Source organism: Hirundo rustica, chromosome 3, assembly GCF_015227805.2.
Source record: "Hirundo rustica isolate bHirRus1 chromosome 3, bHirRus1.pri.v3, whole genome shotgun sequence".
In the NCBI taxonomy this organism is placed as follows: domain Eukaryota; kingdom Metazoa; phylum Chordata; class Aves; order Passeriformes; family Hirundinidae; genus Hirundo; species Hirundo rustica.
In genome coordinates, this window is record NC_053452.1 from 17,519,811 (window position 1) to 17,542,015 (window position 22,205).

The following is a 22,205-nucleotide window of genomic DNA, read 5'->3' on the forward strand; positions in this document are numbered from 1 at the left end:
ACAAGTAGGTGTTTCTCTTGCCGATGGAAGGCAATATCCTGCAGTGTCATGCCCACTGTAGGGATCAATCTCTTGTTCTGGTTTGGAACTATTCTGACCATTCAGCCATTATCTCTGGAGCTGTGACATGACACCCAGAGAAGACTGAAAGGGACAAGCACATACAACACCAGTACTCTACCACCAGGCAGACCATCTGCCTTCATTTTTAGTCTGACTCCTAATAGTTTCATTTCTTGAAATGTTCTTTTACTGGGAGAAGCAGGAAATAGTAGATGCCTGATCACATTCCATCTGCTAATCTCAATTCTGTTGATCTCTATCAGGGGTCAACAGAAACCACTGTATGTGCTATGTAGAGTCCCTTTCTCTCCCTGGCATATCTTTTTCAAGTTGAGCTGCACTCAGTGCTTCCCTGTATGGAAGTCAGATTGCCACAGATGTGATCCTTGCTCCAGCTCTCTCAATCTTTTCTTTTCTGCTATACCCCATTAGAGATGAGAGGAGAAGAACTGCACAGAGTACTCAAGTGTAGGAAGAGCCAAAGAAGTGTTTTCTGGTTTGTATCCCATTCTATTCTCCAGTCTCTCAGGTTCATAAAATCCTTCAGAAATTCCTCAAAGCCAATTCCTGCTTTCACTACCCAGACTAACTTGATATCTGTTAGCTTATTTTCTCATAACCTTACTCACACTCTTTTCTCACACTCTTTTAAACCACATTTAGGGACAGGTGCAACAGCCTTGCTTCCCACCACAGGTCCCAGCACAACTCCACAACAGTGACCTCCCTCCACTGCAAAAACGTACCATTTTTCCTCTACTGCCTTTTAACTAATCCTTCATCCATACAGAGATCTTCCCTCTTAACCCCTATTGTCTTTAAAAGCCTTTGGTGAGACACTTGGTAAAAGCCTGTTGGAAACCCAAGTAGGCGTTTATCAACTGGGTTTATCAACCATTGTAATGGACTCACTCCTGCTTATTCTCTTTCACTGATTGCAATTCTGGATAATAAAATGAAATTAATAGGCATTATTGTAAATTCTTTCCTTTTGATACTTAATACCAGTGTAGACCCATGAATGGCTGGTGATCACTGAAGTACATAATGATCTACTCTTCTTCACCACCTCCAGCACTCTTTCAGGTACAAAAAGACTAGAGAAAATTTATGGCAAAGCTTCATACGGCACCCAAACGAGCAGAAGAACTCTGGGCAAGAGCTATAAAATAGTGACTTCAACATCTTTCCAGAGCTATTCCTGCTCTGCAGCTGATCTTTCAAAAAAGCAAATTCCTCTCTAGATTCCTCCACAGCTTGTCCCTACCAGTGCACCATCCCTTTACACTTTGTCCACACCAGGATCAGCTGCAAGCTGTATTACACGGAGAGGGTGAGTTTTTTCAGAGACTTACAGAAAAGAGTTACAGACTCTGATTACCTGTGATCCAAAAAGGCACCATCAGATGGATCCTATTCAAGTGTCCCAGCAAGTGGAGAGAGTAAAGGGGTTGATCTATCTGAATTATTAATGCATGAATCACATACAAAGAGGTCAAGAGTTGGAGCTGGGTTGTTGGAGCATGTATATTTCCTTCCTTCCCATTTGAGTTCACGGCATGTTTCAGTAACAGAGAGAAAGACAACTTTCCAAGTTTTTTTTAAACATCATCTGAATCCACTTACTTTAGCAAATGTCCTGTATCCTTCCAGAATAGGTCTGTAGCCTGTACACCGACACAAGTTCCCTGCATTGCCAGAGCAAAAGGATAAGGATTTAGTGCCATTTGGCTAAAAACTTCTCTCCTTTTAGAACATTCTATTGTTTCTAACAAAAGCTTGTCAAATATTGATGCAGCTAGTGGAAAAACCGGGAGGAGGAAAATTTCATTGGAATCTTGCAACAACCCTATCATCCATTTTTGTTGAAATTTGAACTGAAATTCATTTAGAACAAACTCAATCTGTCTTATTCAGTATTCACTTATCTCAATCGTGTGAGTCTAATCAGTATACCAACTAGTCCATATCCTGAATTACACAGAGATTGCTTTCTCCTGCATCATCATTCCTCTCAGATCACTGCTAGAAGCACAGTATGACTCTAACCTGAGCAACAACAGCAGCCTCTCACAGTATTTACACAGTTGGATTCTACCCCACTCCATCATTGCATGTTTCTGTCTTGGTCCTTGGCTTGAGGACATGTTCTCTGCCACCTCTGCAGACTCTTGTGACAGCAATGAATAAACAAGGACACTTTTAAGCCCCTCAAGGACAGGCTACCTTTTGGTCTCTTGTTAAGAATAGTGGGTTCCTAGTCCCAGGCTGAGGCCACTTGCCCCTGCTTATGAAGGATGACATTCACTTCATAGCACCTAGGCGGTCTCCGAGTGGAAATGCTACCTCTTAACCTCACAACCATCAGCTGTTTTTAACAAAATACATTAAATAATGGTGCACCTCCATCCCACTGGGTGAAGCAGATGCAATAAAAGCAGAACAGGTTACACCTCTGCAGGGCTATGAATATTACCTTGGAAAGCATCTTCGATGTCCTCCATGTGGGGCTCGGGGTTGTTCCGAAGCAATGTGTACATGGACATGACAATGCCTGGAGTGCAAAAGCCACATTGGGACCCATGACTTTTTGCTATTCTTTCCTGAGAGAAAGTAAAAACCACAATTAGCCAATAATATCAAAGAGAGTTCGTTGTTGTGCTTGTTTCTACTACACTTCTGTTAAAAGCAAAACCCAGTATCACAGAGGAGCTAAGATTATCATCAGATATTCTCTGGTCAATTAATCTCTGTGAGACAGTCTTCAAGGAGGAGGGCAGCCTGAAAAGTTTGCACCTAGGCTTTGAACTCAAAATGTGACTGAAGGCCACTAGAAGATTCCAAGAAGATCAGCAGTTCTTCAGATTTACCATGCTAGGAAGGTTTGGGACTACCTGCCTAGACCTGAATTTGAATTTCAAAACTTAGCTGTCAGAATCTTCAGGCAGAGGGAGAGAAAAGAAGTCAAACAAAGGTCAGAGTAGCTGCCGTCCATTCATGCACATCAAACTTATTTTTCTCTTGGTTGTTTATTCCCTCAGATACTGGCACAAGTCCTACCCAACTGTGCAAATTGAGATGAATCACAGTTTACCTTAAGGGAGCAGGTCCCCAAGAAAGAGAGGCAAGGCTGCATTCTAACATCTTGCTAGAAGAGCAAGGATGCACATTCCTGTCACTCCTTCTCGCAAAGAATACTTTGAGACTCCAGAAACATCGCTGAACCAAACCTCACTTCACTACTGCAGGGAAGGTTCCTAACTAGGCAAAATCAGAAACCAAACTCATTTGTGGAAGGCCATAGGAGAGCCCAAACCTATATCAGATTTCCTAGCTCCAGGTCATTATATTGGCTTTCCCCACAACATCAGCCTTCCCAGAGCAGGATGTGGACCAACTACAGCCATGCAGCCCAAGGACAAAAGCGCTGGTAATTCAGCCAGGACAGTACCAGATACCCTGTTAGGGGCAGAACAGAGCTGTAGCATTGTCTCAGGAGACTGATTCTGTTACTTAGCCATTCTTGCAAGTATGGACTGCTCATGTGGAGAGTCAGTCTTGTGGCTTTAGCTTTATGGTGGAGGTCCCAATGTCCTGGAGCAGCTTTAAATAGCAAAAGAAAACATGCATAGAGGGTTTTAAAGTTACCAGTATTATTAGCTTACCTGGGCTGGGTGCAGCCTGGATTTTGTGTTTCCTATGCCTTCAACAGTAGTTACAGCCACATGATGCAGGGCACAGACAGGGAAGAGACAAGCATTGGCAGTATGGTGGCTAAAACAGTACATTAAGGTCATTTCACTTGGCAGAGCTGCTCAGCAAAGGAGAAAGGGAACAGAAGCAGTGAAAAGTATCGAGAAGCTACAGCAGTGGACACAGTAGGAGCATATAAATAGATGTGATACAAGAATTAATGACAAGCCAAATCCTACAGCACCCAGTCATCCAAAGTTCTAATCCATTTCCCTTGCAGTTTGATCTGGGCATAAACAATAGGGTTTCACCTAGATATAGCAACTTTAAACATCCTTGTTGCATGTTAAGATACAGAACTCATATAAGTAATTTATAGGGGCAGACTACAAATACCAAGAATTTGTGCAGCTAGACACTTGCAAAGTTACATAGAAACCTGGAGTTCTCGGTCTTTTAGCTAGAACGCTGCTTCTAGATGGTAAACACAGGGGGAAAGTCTACACTGAAGGTAAAAGAGAATAACGTTGCCAAAACTTGTATAAGAACTAGCTATTTTATCTCATTTCTATCAAGACAGAATAATGACCCTAAAGATATCTTATTCATGGCCATGCTATTAAGCAGAACCACCCAGAGGATCCAAGTTATAGTAACTCCAAGCATAATTCCAAATATATTAAAGATCTGAGTGTTTTCTGTTCCCCACAGTAAAACTAAACTGGAGCCTGTCTCTCTGTCTCATCCTCTCTCTCTCTACATTCCCCTTTTTGTTTGATTCCATTGTTTCTTCTTTCAATTAATTAAAGTGAGAAGAGGAGGAAATTTTGTCTGAGGAAATTTTATTCTGAAGGTTACAAATAGAGAAAAAAATTAATATCTGCTGGCATACAGAAACGAGATTATTGATATAATACAATAACAGTAAAGATACTATCACAAAAATCACTATATGGATTCTCACAGGAAAAGTTACATTAGAATCAGCGCAGATATTGCAGGGCACAAAGAAATAGCTCCCTATCAGGATTGTGCAATGCTTTAAGAAAAATACTTTCTTATCTTAGCCCTCTGAACTTATGTTCTGAAAGTGAAAAATTATGTTTTGGCAGAAACATTCATTATATAACTTTTTTTTAAACATTACCATGTCTGGTATGTCAGGAACCTGGATCTGTCCCCATTTTATTTCTCTGTTGCAGAGTTGAGGTTGCAAAGGATACAGGATTTTCTTCCGAAAGGGATCATACTTGGATATCATAACAGTGCAAGCACCACATCCACCTTCTCCGCAGCCTAGTTTGGTTCCACATAGGCCCACTGAGAGAACAGAAATTAAGGAAAACACAAAAAGTGTTGACAGAAACCTGCTCAAGTCATCAATCAAGGCTGAGCAACAAGTTCTTGCTGGAAACAAAGCACTCATTTCTTCTGCTTAATAATTTAACATAAGCAAAGTTTCAAAAGCTGGCATATGACTATGGGGATCAACACCCACACCCCTCATAAGGACACAGCCCACACTCCAACAGACTCTTAGAAATAAACAAAAAAAATCCTCAACTTGTACAACAGTGCCCACTTTCCATTACTCAGAAAAGGAAATGACATAAGGGAGATAAAGCACTGGCAATTACTGAGCAGGAGATGTTCAGGCATGCAGCCACATCCCTGAGCCACACAGTGACATCCTCCATCAGCAACTCTTACTGGTGGGGCTTGACTTTTTCCTACACCTGGTGACTCCTCCCACCCAGAAGGCTCCCAGGCAGGGCAGGGCTACAAGATACAGTTTATCACTGGCTGGGAGCTGCATTTGAACCGTTCACAAACTACACCTCAAAAGTCATGGTCTGGCCACCCCACTTCTGATGGCTCGCCAATTGATAGGGACAAAGTCAGCCGAACACACTCCCCAGGAGCATGGGTCTCATAAAACCATAGGAGGGAGACACTGAGAACCAGAACCCATGGAGATGCACAGAACCCCTGCACAGACACCTGGGGACTCACAAAGTGTGTGGCATGGCCTACGCAGAGACCTCCACAGACTGCTGAGCTCACAGCCATGCTTTAAAATCAGGAATTACATCAGATGTTCTGCAAAGGGAGTTCAGGAGAGAATTCCTTGACTCACTTCTGCTTAGGTTCCTTCACTCATTAGAAGGTAATTAGACACTAATAATTATTACAAAGAGGACTGGCCAATGTTGAGAGACTTTTGGTGGGGTAAAAACCAGCTGATTTTATTGGCAGTGGACACATCAAGTTGAGATAATCAGTGCCTTTCCCTATATCACAGAGTCTTTGGAAAAGCAACAGACCTGATAGAGGGAACACAATTCATCTTGACTTCACTGCAAACAGTGTGGCACTGGCCATTTCTAGAGAATCATAGAATCATTTATGTTGGAAAAGATCTTTAAGCTCACCAAGTCCAACCATAAACATCTTTAAGCTGCCAAGTCCACCACAAAACCATGTCTTTAATGCAAACATAACACTGCCAAGTCCATGATTAAACCATATCCTTAAAGCCACCACTGCTTTCATACAGTCATGTGCCTGCTTGAGCAGAAACACAGCTTTCCTATGCCATCTGAAGTTTCTCTTGAAAACAGTGCCAACCTGCCTCAATAAAGCAGGTTTCTCAAAGTATTTGTCTGACCCTAACCAGACATCTACAAAGTAAATTAATCAGAATGATCATGTAGAAGATCAGCGGGTTTTGAAGAGCTCAGATTGCATTAGTTATCAACAAGCTTAGACTTAAAAGTTCTAGCAGTAAGACAGGCACACCTAGGCACAAGAGTCATGCCACTTCTCTTTCCTCTTGACCTTTATTCATCTATGGTACATTCAGATAAACAGAGCTGCTGATAGTTCTGCTGGAAACCGCAAAGAGGATTGTGATTCATGTCCCTGTACTTCCTTCAGCTCCCAGACAAATGGAACATGGCAGCACGGTACAGATACGCCAACACAGCTGTGAACAGTTTGGCAGATATACACACCCAGCTGGCCAGACAAAACCTCAGAAAACGTGGAATGACACTACCTACGGAACCAGACCTGGTACAGCCAGCCTGGTCATCACAGTAACAGCTACTTAGCTCCTGAAGCAGTTCTGACTCACTTGTTGACCAGTTTCAAACAGGGGTGAAACCTGACTGCTTGCATCTGCACATGTAAACATGCCCGTGGTACATAGGGGAAATCTCTGCCTCTGAGCTTGCCTCCCTGGGCCATCTGATAAACAGCACAGAATTATCAATTTATGGGATATTGCCTAGCCAATATGATGTTTTGGCCAGAAAATTCTTTATGGTTTATGTGGAACAAACTTAAATTTCCTTCAATTTTATTGCCATCTCATTATTGCATCCTTTCCATCATAATATAATTCTGTGAAATTACAAGTTTTTTCCTTTATAGTATTAATAAATCATTCAAAGTACATAATTTAAAAATTGTTATTCTTTAAGCCTGGAACAGCAGCTGTAATCTTTGCTAGCAAGAAATACCAGACAATGCAAAGCACTCCCCCTTATACTCTGTGCAGAAGCTCTGCCCAGTACTGAAGTCACCGAACAGTAAACAATTATGAAATGCTGTAGGCATTTAAAGCCTTCTGCAGTTTTTTCTGACACTGGATACATTTTCTTCGTAGATAAGTTAGCAGGGTTGTTTCTGGGTCCACATCTTTTTCCACAACCTACAAGAAGAGAAAGATATTTATGAACACAAAATGTTTTACAACACAGATAAGTTAGTTGCAAGGAGAAAGTTTGGTCTTTCTACAACTTCTTTTTCAAAGCAAGGAGCAAAATTACTGATTATTTCAGCAATGCTGGTCATGTATCCAGACACAATGTTTCCTTGAATTTATTGTGTCAGATAGAAGTATATGCATTACATACATCTGAGTTTTTTCAGTCACGGCACACTGAGGCAAATCTAAAAAAATGCTTCATCAAAAAAATCAGACTTAGCGAGAAGAGGAGGAACTTTGTTTTGTACTCAAATCTTGGGTTCCTGACATGTCCCAAATGGTTTCACATCTTTACTGACCCTGAATAACTGAACTCTCCATTCTTTTACTATTAGAAGAGACAGAAAAAATCAGCAGATAAACAGAATGACAGAAAGAGCATCAGTAACAGGTTTTGCAAAGAGAAAAACTCAACAGTGGAAACTGTAATGTGACAACATAGGCGCAGGAGGACGGACAGCACGTACCAATCCTCTGAAGTTTCTCCTTCTCCCCTTTTAACTTTAAATCAATCAGTATTACAATAGCAGCCATCCTAAGTGTGGGAATACAAAATGACAAGAAAGGAGAAATTTTTCCTTCATATTTTGATCCTCCTCCATCCTATTAGTAAACCACACTATTAGAAGTTATCCATTAGACATAAAATAACCATTAAATGTTTTACTTTAACCTCTGCCCAGTGGTCAGAAACCAAGGTTGTGCCCTTGCCTCCAAACGGCCACAGGACTTATCTTCCCCTTTTTCTGTTATTAATAAAGTGTCAGTAAACTTTACCAAATTTGCTGTGTGCCAGAATATAATGGCACACAGGTTGGCTCTTAGTTTATGCAAGTCCTAAGTACAGTAGTTACAGCTTTTTTTAAATTGATCACTCCCAGTTTGAAGAGCAAATTAAAACAGGGGTCATTTGTGCAAGTATTTTTTACTTATTTTTTCACTGATAAGAAATCTTCATAACCTCTGTTCAGCTTCAGTTTTATGCCTTTGACACGTGACAGAGTTATTGTACAGAAACAAGGTTCATACTTCCTGTTTGAGTTCACCTTTTTAGAATTAACTGATATAATTACTGCTACAAAACACAACTGGTCAGTTTTTGCACATCTCATTCCTGCACTGAGGATGATCTACAGGAAAAGAGAGTCCATTCTATTTTGGGAATGTCATATTGTAGATCATGCAGCACTCATTGCTGCTATTCAGAGCAAAGTGCCCCTGTTCCCTCATGTCCTGGATGCATAGAAACAAATAAAAAAATGCAGTGGCTCCTCCATGATCATCTGGTTCAGAGTAAGCCCGTACGTCCCTCTGCAGCAGCTTGGCAAACAGACATACAAGATTAGGAAATTCCAAACATCCCTGTGACTGTGAGTGGACAAGAGCCATTCCACAGGCGAAAAGCCTGTCCCAGCCATTCCCACTGGCACTGTCACACCGAGTTTCTTCCTCATGTCTGTGCCAATGGCCATTGCAAACCCTTCCAAAGCAGCTTCCAAGATAGCCAGGCACAGAGAAGAAATTCAGAACAGTTAGAGACTATTCTGTGCTTATATCAAAGAACATGTCTCAAGAGGTTTTCTTGAAAGAGTCCAAGAAGCACTTGGTTATGTACTCAAACCAAGCAATTGAAAGTTTTGCCCACTGGCTTCTTTTCAGGAAGCAGGAAATAAAAGACATGCCTAGTTCTTCGTTTTTCATTTAACCACTCATCTCCATGTACTTTCAGTGATGTAAGAATGTGTGAAGTCCCAAAGCCAAAGCTTTGCCCAACTTTAACAGAAAGCGTCTCCCATCAATCCACACCCTTGCTCTGTTCTAGTCAGCAGCCCTGGATTGCTCCTTTGGTCACTTCAAACTACTCCACTGGAGCTGTATATCTGCAATTCTGGTAGAGACTAGGGATCTGAGGGAGACAGTGGGTAAGAGTTTGGAGAACATTCTGTGTTAACACAAATCTCACACATCAGAGATCAAAGACTCATTTCACTTCAGATTCCTGGTGGGAGCATGTTTGCTGATGAGTCTCTCTTGCTGGACACAGAGTAAGAATTTTTTGCTGTTCTTGCCTTTTTTTCATTGTTGTTGATGCTGGTTTGTCCTCTAACATATCATTCCTCCAGTGGTTTGTTGCAATCACCTGCTGTGATTTGTTCTTAAAATATTTTAAAACCCTGTGGGTGGGGATAACACGTCCTGTCTGATGCCCAGTACAATATGATTCACAGCTCAATATCGCAGTTCCTGCTCACCTCCCCAGTGTCCTTGTACAGAAAGAAACTGAATTCTATCCATTGCCTTCTGTGGTTGTACGATCAGAAAACTTAGATACTGCAGTTAAAGAAATACTTCCCTTTTGTGGAAATATTTGTTAGTGCTTGGTAATTTGTTTTATTTTGGTTTTTTAAATCAAATGTCATATTGCAGGTATTGATGCAGGCTGTCAGATTGACAGCCACATTTTGACAATTTAAAACTGGATTTTACTGCATTTGGCAGCTTAATTATTAATTAATGCAGAAAGAAACATTGTTGAAAAAGTTAGGATCGCACAGACAGTCAAATGACTCAACAAATTTGCTCTGTACTGCTGTGTTTGTACTCCATGTCTGTTTGCCTACTGATTCTAGGAATTTTAAATACTCAGATCTGCCTCAGCAGGGAGCCTAGCCCGGCCCTGCAGCTCCTTGTGCTTTTAAAAGTACCACACAGAGCAGGTCCTGAAGCAGTTCTTTACACCTTTGGAGAGCATGGACTAGTCCAGAGACATGGTGAGCTCACTTCCCTATAATTTTATATACAAAACTTCAATTTCAATAAATATTTTATTTTCTGGCTTCTCTACCTGCCTCTCACTAATTCAGGTAACTTTGCCTTTACAACATAAAGCATCATGTTTAGATTATTGTTCCCAGAAAGTTAGAGATTTTTCAGTTTAAGAGAACAGTAGTTCAACAAGGTAGATAGAGGAGCAGAAAGAGAACAGAAAGAAAGAGAACAGAAACTTTTCTAGTTCACCAAACAATGTGCTAAGCTTTCCATCAGTTGGGGTCTATAAATGAGAAGCAGACACTTTCCTGAAGGAAAAGTTCCCATTCAATCACTGATCCCTGGTCACTCAATAAGTTGCAAGAGAAAGTGAAAGGCTTTAACCAGGCTGCCACAGGGCAAGTCAGACCAGTCCCATGTAAAGGTCCCCTCGCAACCATGTGAAGGTCCCCTAGGGTGTGAATGTTAACCACAAAATGTAAATTTGCTATTGGTCATGAGAACATTTTGTTCTGCTTTAAACCAGTACACCGAAAGCTTGTAAGTCACTGTTTACGTAGAACTCAGAGGTTCAAAAAGCTCAAAAAAATCCTGTATTTTAGCTGGTCCCATCAGCAACCAAATACCCACAGACTTTGGAAGTGGTAAGAGGTCTAATGTGGCTTCCAGCATAGACCCTCCCTTAGCATTCAGAGTAGAAATACCGACCCCACACGTTTAAACTAAAATTACTGCTACATATGCATGAGATGGACTTGTCAGCCAAGGAAAAAAAAATGCCACTATTAGCTTTAAACTGAGCATGCTGATCTGCATTCTAGTCTAGGCAGACTATTAAGATAACTTTGAGTTAGTAGCGTGCCAAGCGTTATGCCCAGTGAAGTAAACAGGTGCTTAAAATAAACAGTCCTGAATGTAAAGTATGCTCAGCTGTTCTAAGGGGACTTTTCCTTGACAACAGTGCAGACTGGGCTAAAGCAAGAGAGAAGAATTTGCTGCAATCCATGTCCCTATCTTACAAACCACCTCTTACCATGTGGTTTTGTACAGTGACAGATTGCCAGCAGCCCATTTGCAATGTCAAGCTGTCATGAATTTACACAGCAGTAACCTTTCCCACTGGCCACGTTGCCACAGTGAATCAACTCGAATATTTAGTCAGGGTCCTCAATGGATAGAGCCAGATCCCAACTTAGAATCATAGAATACACTGACTTGGAAGGGACCCACTAAAACCATCAAAGCTCAGCTCCTGGGCCTGCACAGAACACCCCAAGAATCACACCAGGTGCCTGAGAGTGTTGTCCAAAACCTTCCTGAAGTCTGTCAGGCTTGGTGCTGTGACCACTGCCCCGACGAGCCTGTTCCAGTGCCCAACCACCCTCTGGGTGAAGAACCTTTTCCTAAGCTCCCCTGACGGATGCTGTTTCCTCAGGTCCTACCACTGGCCACCAGACAGAAGATATTCATGCCTGCTTCTCCACTTCCCCTCTTGCTACCTGCTATTCCAGTAGAACTGCACTTCCAGGCACTTCCCACCTTCCTTCCATCACAAAACCTTTCATGTGCAGCAATGTCCCAACAAACTCCACGTACATTGCCATAGAGCAGAGTGCCCCATGAGTCCAATTCTCTCTCTTAAACCTGCATTTGGTGGGATTGTAACTTGAGCCACTTCAGCAACACACACAAAAGGGGGAAAAAAAAAAAAAAAAAAGGCCACTGGAGGGTCTGGGTGGAGGCAAGTGAAACCTACTCCTTTACTAGAACTGCCTGCTCCATGAGGCAGTGGGAAAGGATGCTGAGAGAGCTTTGACATTTAAATGAGTTGGTACCACTGGTAATATCAATCATCCCTTGTTGTTTGGTTGGGTTTTTTTTAGCCAAGCTGCCAAGATCACACTACGATAAACCCCTTTACACATGCAGAGAGTCAGCTCTGAGAGATGGCTGTTATAAACAGGAATTGCAGTTCCATAAAAATTGCTGAAATGCAACAAGGCCAGTGTCACTCAAAGCAGGTTTATCATGTGCAGGACATAGCAAGGACAGACAGAAGATCCAAAATGAACAGGTTGTTTTCTGCTGATGGCCTTCAGGGCCTAGGCTGCCATTTCTCCCCTTCTCTGCCTCACTCCACATGCATAAAAAGAGAGTCCCACAGGGCCAGCTCTGGGCTTTGATTAATAGACATTTCTATGTGTAAGCCAAAACGTTTTCTCCAAGAAGGAATTTTCTAACAGTTTACACAGAGCAGTGCTCTTGTAATAACTGAGCACCAGCCAGTGCTGAAGCACCACTTGTAACTGCATGCAAGAATTTGTTTATAAACTCTTCATACCTACCATGAGAGGCCTATGGGTTTTGAACCTCAGCTGATCTGGCACCAGAGCTACAATCCTCTTTCATTGGGGAATACCACAAAAAAGAAAAAATCAAACAAGACAGGACACTTGGCTTGTATCATGGGCTGGATTGCCCACCACATTTGTGGCAACTTCCTAATGCAAGATCTAAACAGCTCCAAGTTCACCCTCTACAAATTGTGTTTCACAAAGGAGGCATCTAACTAAAACTTCACGGAGCAAGAAGACAACAAGCTAATGGTGTGCCGCCTGTGCCCACCACAGCAGAAAATTCTTCAGATAGAATTCACAGACTATCCTCTGCCATAATTTCAATTACCAGACTCAATTAGCTAGTTACAATTATCTTGGAGCTTCAAGTTTTCATCTCTTTCTAGAAGCAATGAATGGCTGATATGACAATTAACACATATGAACCACTACTAATCTGTGTGAGCGTAGCTTTAGCTGCCATCCTTCTCTATAAAACCTCAGAACCAAGCCTGGGCTCTACATCAGTATTACATTCAACAGCTCTATGGCTAACTTTTACTGCATACTAGATAAACTACACTCTTCAGTAAACTGTTAATATATCAATAAAACAAAACATTCATTTCAAATCCACCAGTACCTTGGAAAGTTCTAATTCTGATCCAGTTTGGGATACAAATCCATAACTAAAACCCCTAATTGTAGACACACTCTCATCCACATTTACACTTGATTAAACTACCATGAAAAGACTGACAAAAGCAAAATGGATAGTAATCCGGTGCCAGTCTGTAAGGCAGGGCGTAGAGCTTTTTAACCGCCTGAGAGTATTGCGTGATCCTTCAAGGGATTTAAAAATTAATTGTCGAGTCCAAACTTTGAATACAATATGATTTGCCCCTAAGCAGTGCACAGGGAAGGTTTGCAAACCTTTGGTTCCACACAAGTGGATATGCAACCCTCTCCCCTCCCCAGGTTTCCCAGCAGGAAGCTGCTTTGGCACAGGTTCCCTTGCCCAAGTGTCTAGGCAAGGGGAAGGTGGAGAAGGCAGCCCTGAGCTGAGCTCAGAAAGAGAATTAACTTGGTACTTGGTCAAACAGTCAGCTTTGACTTGTTACAAGCCTTTAAAGAGGCAAGGCTGCATTGATAGCCAGGCAAAGTCCAAACTGAGGAAAGGGGGCTCTGGGACAAACTGGTCAAATGTGTCCATCATGTGCAATGGGCACCCCAGCCTCCTGTGAGACACCGTCACTTCTAAGGCTATTGTCTGGAATCACTATGAGTTAATGGGCTTTCATTCTGAAGAATTTTCTAGCTTCTTAAATGGAAATGGAATAAACATTTTTCTAAACCCTTTTCAAAAACCACATTAGAATACTTACTGAGCATATCATGTATGCTCAATCATATATGGACGCTTCCATTTGAGTTAAATTTTCCAGATCTGTTGTAAGTACTGAAATTATTTCTAGCAGAAATGGCTGTATTAAGCAGTGCACACTTATTTAAAAGTAGTTAATTCAGAATTGTAGTAAATTATTGTCAGCAAATCTAAAATATAAAAGGAATATTATGTAACTGTTATTGTTTGAGTAATTCACAAGGTAAAGCCAAAGACAAGAAAAAGCCATTTAGCAAAGCAATACATAGTCTTCACAATTCAATATTTAAAAGCCATGGAATACATGTTCTTATAAGAAAATTTCAGAGTAGGAAAAGGATGACTAGAAAAGTAAGTAATCAAGCCATAATCCAGGAGCAAACTGGACAGAAAGCTGGAATCTTCCTTACCTTTTTACCATTCACAAAGAAAACAAGTTCATCCCCTGCTTCGTTTGGAGCCATCCTGCACACCTTCCAAACTTCACTCAAAGAGGGCCACAGACCACCCCTGTGAGAGCAGCCCTACTCCCCACAGCAAAGTGAGCACCAGCCACACCACCAGCAATGCGAGTCTGCCTCAACAATGTTTGACTTTCTTCCTACATCAGTGCCCTGTGAAACCCCTTATTATATAAGAGGCAATGAAGAGGCGTGCCAGCTGCGTTTGGTTGGTGCTTCTGCAGCCCTAATGACAGAAAAGGAGCTGGAACAAGCGGAGTGCCCTGCCCCCTTTTATATGGAGGATCACAGTTCAGTTCATTCCCTTTTGACTATCCTGCCAGGCTTGGGGCACTGTCGTGTGCCACTGACACGGCTGCTAGCAAGAATTCACAGAGTTTTGCAATGCAATGCAAACTTCAGGGAAGGGGGGTGGGGGTGTTCTCTCAGCTATCCCTCACCAAATATTGACAAGAAAAAGCTGTTTCCCTTGTTCTGTGCACAGCCATCCACCTGGCATTCACCACACAGAGGTCTCTAATGACAGCACCTGCTTACTTTAAAAACCCCTTGAAATGCGCACATCTGCTGATAGACTGACTGCAAGACTGTTTCACTCTTTTTCCTCGCAGTTTTAAAGCTACGGTTCCCACTGCCTGGGAGGATAAAATTTAAACAGATATGCGTTTGTCCACATAAAACAATTCTAGACAACTGGCACTCTGATCCAGCACCTCAAAAGAGGTGCTGGGCTAAGACCAAGTTTACACTGGGCTCTTAAAGCATTTAGTCTTACCTCTTTTGGCTTAATCCTCACACTGATTCCTAGATGCATGTTGCCAATGAAACACAGAGGAAAACCAAGGATTTTTTGTCTTCCATTTCCCTGGTGGTGGTTTCTTCTGGCTTCTCCATTACACAACCACACACTTTGCGTGAAGTCTTCCTGGTTTTTCTTCCAAAGGTGTAGGCAGAATCATCCACAGGACCCTGCATATGACATGCATTGTTTTAATGAACAAGATATCTAAACTGCTAGTTCCAGTTTAAAATTCCACCACAAAACAGCGCAGTTCCAAAGTCTCATGGAAGTTTCCTAGCACTGTACCTTATCCTGTCTGCTCCATTCTAATTCTTGTGATTTTGCTTGCCTTCTTCAGTTTCAATTAGTTTTGACTAGTTTTTTAAATTATTTCTTGAAAATCCCTGGGAAAGAACTATATCAAAGTCTTCTTCTCAGAAACCTCTCTGAATAATTCATGAGATAACAAAACCTAATTAAATTACAATTTTCAACAACAATCTTTCCTTCAATATTACAGAAACATTTCACAGTGAATACAATACATACATTCTTTTTACCAGCTTTCATCTTCTGTCTCATTTATTCTGTTTCCCAGTCTATACCCTGGAACAGCTATTTTATAACAAGTATCAAACACTGTTTCAGCCTTCTTTACAGACATTTCAGTTTGCTGAAAGTAGAGTTCACAGCAAACTTGTGCTTAACACCAGCTGCCTTAATCTACGTTTTCAGTGAAGTTGTACATAGCTGAACCAGTGCTGACACCTATTGTCTGGCACCTCCCACTTTGCAATATCAGAGTACTAGAAAAAAACACTTTTCTCCAAGTAATCTTAAGCTCTGATGCTTTATATTTATGAGCAAAATTTACACAACCACTACCCTCACGTAGCAAGCTTCAATCTCAAAATTAGTGTACACAAGGTTACTACTCATTAATAGTTTTGTAATATTTCAAATAACAATTACTACACATAACCACAAGTAACGTGTTATTACAGCAATCTTAAAGCAACTAGCCATTACAGCATTAACACCAAAATCAGACTTGTTTAGTTTCCTAATCTGTGTTTTCCATAATGCATGATGCAGCTCTTGGGTTTAAAGAACATTTGCAGTCTTGTCATCACTTTTTTAAGGAAGCCCATACCCAAATTTTTGCCTAGCCTCGGTGACAACATTATGGGTAAACTATTGCTTTCTGCTAAATCAGTAAACAGCACCTTATGATATTCCATCACAGGAATTTGTGATGGAATCGACCTACTGGTTTATGATCCATCAACCCACTATATACATAAGACAGCAATAAAGATAAGTACAACCATGATCATGATCTCTATATGTAGATTAGATAGTATTTTAAAACTTCAGACCTCATCTCAACAGTCACTGGTCACACAACACCAAATTCAACCATTCTCTCACCACCCTGATGGGATAGTCTATTACTATACCCATTTCAAAGGCAGAGAACCAAGACACACAGAACAGGAATTTTCCTAGAGCTCTAAATAACTCTGGAGCATGAAAGTGTGTGCTATTAAAAGCTCTTGTCCATTTTTTGAAATTCCACCTGCTCTGAAAAAGAACAGAGGATTACCAGAAATCAGAGAAAAGAAAGTGAAAGCTAAAAAAAGCCAGCTCAAAAAACCCTCAACACAGAACTCCTTTAAGTGAGCTAAAATGGAAAACTTTCCTCAAACAAAAATTACTTATTAGACAAAGTATTCAGACTTACCAGTCAGAAAAGTCTAGCGGGTTCCCCATTTTAGAAAGCATCCCTTTGCCCATTCATAACTCTGAGATGGGAATGTTTTAGAAGTTCAAAATTCCTTACAGTCTCATTCACTCACTAAAGAGCCCAGAAGGCAGCTGATATTAGTCAAGAATATATATATATTTTTTAAAAGCAGCTGACTTTCCTCATTCTGACTGGTTAATCCTGCAGACCTGGCTGTTGCAATCATCATAATAATAATCTGTTCAGCAGATGATGACATGTGTAGCTCAATAAATACAGTGAAATTTATGGAAACACCATTCCTGCCAGGAGTTTACTGACAGAATTAGGCAAATGGATGAAAGTACAACAAGGAAACAATGCCAGGGTAGTAAAGGAGATTTAAAACAGAAGTGAGAAGATTTATTGCTCTGTTGTCATCTTCCTCTTCCTACAGTGGCTCTGAAGAGACTTCTAGGAGGGGTGTTATGAAGAGCAATTTTTAAAGCAAATACAAAAGAAAACAGAGTCCCAAATCAGTGCTTTAATGCAGTACCCCCTGTATCAAGCTTCCTGTGTCTGCACACTCACTCTGTGTGCCCACTGCCCCTCTGGAGTCATTGTTGCTAAACCATTGCGGACAGAATCTTTCCCCTCAAGCGGAAACAACCTGTTTGCTTTAGTTTTGGTGATCCCTCTTCTGTTGGCTCGTGTATGTTTTGTGGGAGCACACATTGGACACTCTTCAGGGATCTCAAGAAATCTCCACCTGCTGTTATCAGGATCAGCCATGAGGGCATACAAGGTTAATTAGAGCTATACACACCATCTCTTACTTCTGAAAAATCCCTGTTTAGAGTCTCAGCTATTGGTGGTTGTGGTTAATGTTCAGAGTGTTCTCTGCATGAGTTTAAAAAAAATCAAAACATCACAGGCTAATGATTAAAAATTGAGAGTAAAGACAGAATGTGTTGCCTGAGGATGTTTGTTCTTCTCTTTGGCATCACCTATCAGCCACTGGTGAAGACAGGTTCTTGAAAGAAGTGGGCCTTTTATCTTACTGGATAGGGACATTCATACTTTATCGCCCGTCTTCAAAAAGAGCTCAAAGAAACAAAATTGTTGGGGATCCTAATACTGACAGTAAGCTTAATACTCTGCAATAACAAAACACTCCAAAAAACCCCAACCAAATACCAAAACCCAAAAATATCTCCACATAAAATTGCTATACGATTATGAAAGTAAGGTACTACATATTTTTTTCAAAGGCATTTCGCAGAAATTAAAAAAACAAATTATGTTCATGCACTTTCCTATGAGGTATCTAAATTCTTTTCTGGTTACAGATAGAAATTTGAGAAAGATCATCACCACAAAGCACATATAAATTTGATTACCTCATTGAGGTTTGTGAGTGGATACTACCTCATTATTAATGAATTACTAATCATTCAGTGTTCAGCTTCTAATTGTACAAATACTGTCTAATTGTCCAGATTTATTACATGAATTATGATCTCTTCACTTGCTTTTGAAGATGGGTGGAGTTTAGTTATAGTCTTTGTTCTACCCCACGTCTTCCTATGAGAGCAAGAAATGAGCAAGTTTAGCTAATTCAGCCTTCTGTTGAGGAGTCCTGGTTGTCACTATTCCCCACAACAATTAGCAAAGCATGGCTTGTTCCAATTCATTCACTGTTTCTTCCACTGACTACTTCCAGTGGGCCAAACAAAGGATGTTTCAGATAATCTGGCCTGGACAGCAACTTCTTTTCAAGCAGGCTGGTTAATGTGTGTTCCTTGTCTTCAGCAGCAGCAAACTTTACACCTATCAGTTCTTTTACCTACTTCCAGGAACCATGTGAGAGAAACTTCCTATACCTGTCCTGATAACCTAACTCAATAAAATCACATCTTCCTCTTAATCTTTCTTTCTCTGCCTCTGTTGACATTTTAGGAGGATCTTTTGTATTTAAATATTGTATCTCTGTCCCAGAAGGAGGCAGAGTTCACTTGCAGAGAGACTGGCTGCTTCCCCTGTCACAGGTGGAAGCATTGTCTCCAGTGGTTGCTCCAAGGAGGAAAGGGGGGGAAGCAGCTGCAAGAACCACATGGGGCTCTTCATTCTTCTGAACAGCTGCTAAAGCACTGCCTCTGGCATCTAAAAATGCCATGATATTCCAAGATCCTGCACAGGCAAGTAGGAACTTCTGGGCCAGATTAACTAAGTAAAAACTAGTTCCCATACCATACCCAAGCATAGCTAACTTTCCACTGCTTTTCTTCACAGGAGGGAGTATCTACACAGAAGCTAGCTTTCCTTGTTTTGTTCTGCCCCTGTGAAGGTATGAATTCATTTTGTTTGGGAGATGGTAATACCTGGTTCTCTCTTGTTGATACACTGGATGCAGTCGAGCATGTGGCTCCTTATCAATACTCTGACACCAGCTATATGAAGTAAATTTCTATTTCATATACTGTCCTGAACCTGCCTGGGCATCTGCACAAATCCTCTGGCTTTCCTGTGTATCTCATGGGTAAATCTTTTTCTCATTTACGAGTGCAATATTTTGATGGGCAGTTCATTCAAAAGACAAGAAATCATCCACAGCTGCCTCTGCTAACAAAGAACCAAAAAGGTTTTCCTGAATCAACCAAATATTTGACCATTCTATCTAGGAGAGATTTGTATGCCAAAAGCTTCTGAGCATCCCCCAACTATGTAAGTCTGCGTAAGAAAAAGGCTGCCTCTCTCCACAAACCCTTCCTAAACAGAGACCTGCACGTCTTAGTACCTTGTACTGTGATTTCCTTCTATTTCCCACCATTAAGATGGCCTGTCTAGACTGGACAGGCATGGCAAGTCAGTCCCACATAGACTTTCAGAAGAGTTTCACTATTACCATAGTTCAGGAGAACAGATGCCATCATCATCATCACTGAAACAGGCCAGTTGTCTCAAACTGCAGCCATCATGGTCAGCTCGTATCCCCCAGACTCTCTTGATTTCTCTTCAAAACAAATTCATTCTAAATAATTTTCCACTAAGCAATAGTAACAGACCATAAACATCAGGCAGGAAAGAAAAAGACAGTTCTGGCTCAAGAGCAGTTGCTATAAACCCAGCATTTAAGGTGAAAATTAGAAAAACCATACACATTATAGCAGTAAGATTGAGGAATGCCCTTCCAAGAGAAGCAATGCATGAAAAAAAGATGAACTGCTTAAAAACTGAAAATTGAACAGCCTACAAAGTGGATAATATCTTAAGCACATATTGCAGAAGCTGAAACTTTAATTACTTCAAGTCCTGTGTGTCTCCTCCAATTCTACCCAGCATCCACAAGACAGATTTTCTCAAGTCATGTTGCTGATACCACACGGTCCCAACTTGAAGTAAAAGAGCCTTCATAGTGTCAAATTCAGGTTATTAAGAATGGACAGGGAAGCAAGCTGACTGTATGTAGAAAGGCTGTAATGATGTACATCTAAAATGTGTCTGAATCCCTGACTACTCAGAAGATATATTTTTAATTGCCTGGATTATTTTCAAATGCAAGTACCTCATAGTGAGACTCGGTTTTTTCAGGGATTATGCCCAAGTATGAACATTTAAGGACACTGAACAGAAGTCCTATACCATCATTCCTGAAACCAATTCATGAAGAACAAGTTACTTCCACTTTTCAAGAATTCTATTGGAAACAAGTTAAATGAGAGATTAATATAATACTTCCATTTTGCTTCTTCAAATAATTGCATGACGAACTTGTAGATCTCAAATATTTCTGACCCTTTACCATGAATGTCATTTATACCACCTCAGGACAGATATCACAAAGTTTCCATCTACCTTCTGAATTGGAGTGGTTTCCTTTTCTAATAAAAAAGGCTTCCCTCACTGTCATTTTATATGCAATATTATATATGAGAACAAAAGGTAGGGTTGATAGGAGGCTACTTTGCATCATTCAGGTAGGTGCTGTGAGGTTTTGATAATTACTGACAAAATAATTACAGGCTGTTGCAATAAAAGACCCAGCATGACTAATGAAGACATCTCACTAGAGTACAGATACATCTGTCTGTACTTCTGGGAGAATGTTGATGATGTATGTTGATGTAAACATGAATAACAACCTTGTTAAATTAAGATGACAAGATGGGCTTTAACTAAACAGCTTAGAAAAATACTTAAGAAAAATGGTGAAAGAGTAAGATAAAGATGTGTGTATACAGAAATTCTTAAATTTCCTTTTCCCAGAAAGACAAGGGAAATTTTGTCCTAAGGGTTAACAAGTTTGGGACTGCAGAAATTGATAACAGATTACTAGTTGTTTACTGCTCTGTTATCTCTATTGATAGCAATACAGGAATGCCCAATCACACCTGTCTGGCTTCTGCTGAGTAAGCCTGTGATCTCTTTGCAATGGTTTTTTAGTGATCCTTCCAGGAAATAAACTAACTCTAGTAGGGCAATTCAAGTTAAGTGGTTAAAGGAGCCAACACTACCCACTTTGTTAAAGACAACACACACACACACAAAAAAAAGGGTTTATTCCCTTGAACAAAATATAAGCTATTCCATATAAACAAAAACACAGTGGAGTGGAATTCAGAACTTCAAATCCATCTCCCCTTGAAGACCATAATAGTTCCCGTCCTAATTGAATTACACACATAAAAGCATTTCTGTCCCGGAGAAGCTACACTGTAGTCCTAAAATATCATTTGGTTTATCACCACAACAGAATACTTGAGATACGAGGGAGATAATTTAATTTTGGTGTCATAAAGCTTGATCTACAACAAAAGCTTCAGGGAAAAAAAAAAGGGGGGGGGGGGAGGGGTTAAGATAGCTCAGGGGAAAGACCTAGTTCTTTTCTTACTATTTTTATGGGAGTAATTACTGCAGCAGATAATAGCTTTTAGAAGGAACAAGTGTGGAGCCTGTAACATTCAACCTCCTGCATATTCTATGTCTTAGAGAATGTTAAGCACAAAGTTGCAAACAGTAGACAGCACTGAGAGCTGAAATACCACAAGTAAAACTGACAGGATTCCAGCATCATTGGTACCAAGCTATTGACACCAAATACCCTCATCCTGAGGAACTTCAGTGGTCATCTGAAATGCCCTCTTTTTTCCATCATCACATCATCCCATATCACAGCTGTGCATGGCAGACAGTCAGGTCTTTATTTTAGTGAACTGATCT

At 40.7% G+C, this 22,205-nt stretch overlaps 1 protein-coding gene across 2 annotated transcripts in view; it reads right to left on the reverse strand.

Moving 5' to 3' along the window:
• XDH (xanthine dehydrogenase) overlaps positions 1-22,205 on the reverse strand; it is a 72,301-nt gene that overhangs the window by 35,797 nt on the left and 14,299 nt on the right. Inside the window, exons 2-7 of one of the 2 annotated variants that reach the window (XM_040059881.1) lie at positions 15,254-15,447; positions 7,414-7,471; positions 4,980-5,076; positions 3,729-3,837; positions 2,540-2,666; positions 1,690-1,751 (exon numbers count right to left, since the gene is read on the reverse strand). In XM_040059881.1, the coding sequence (XP_039915815.1) occupies positions 1,690-1,751; positions 2,540-2,666; positions 3,729-3,837; positions 4,980-5,076; positions 7,414-7,471; positions 15,254-15,292 (492 nt within the window). In that variant the 5' untranslated portion in view covers positions 15,293-15,447. Of the gene's footprint in view, positions 1-1,689; positions 1,752-2,539; positions 2,667-3,728; positions 3,838-4,979; positions 5,077-7,413; positions 7,472-14,427; positions 14,621-15,253; positions 15,448-22,205 lie in introns of those variants that run through there. The other variant, XM_040059880.2, reaches the window with a different exon arrangement.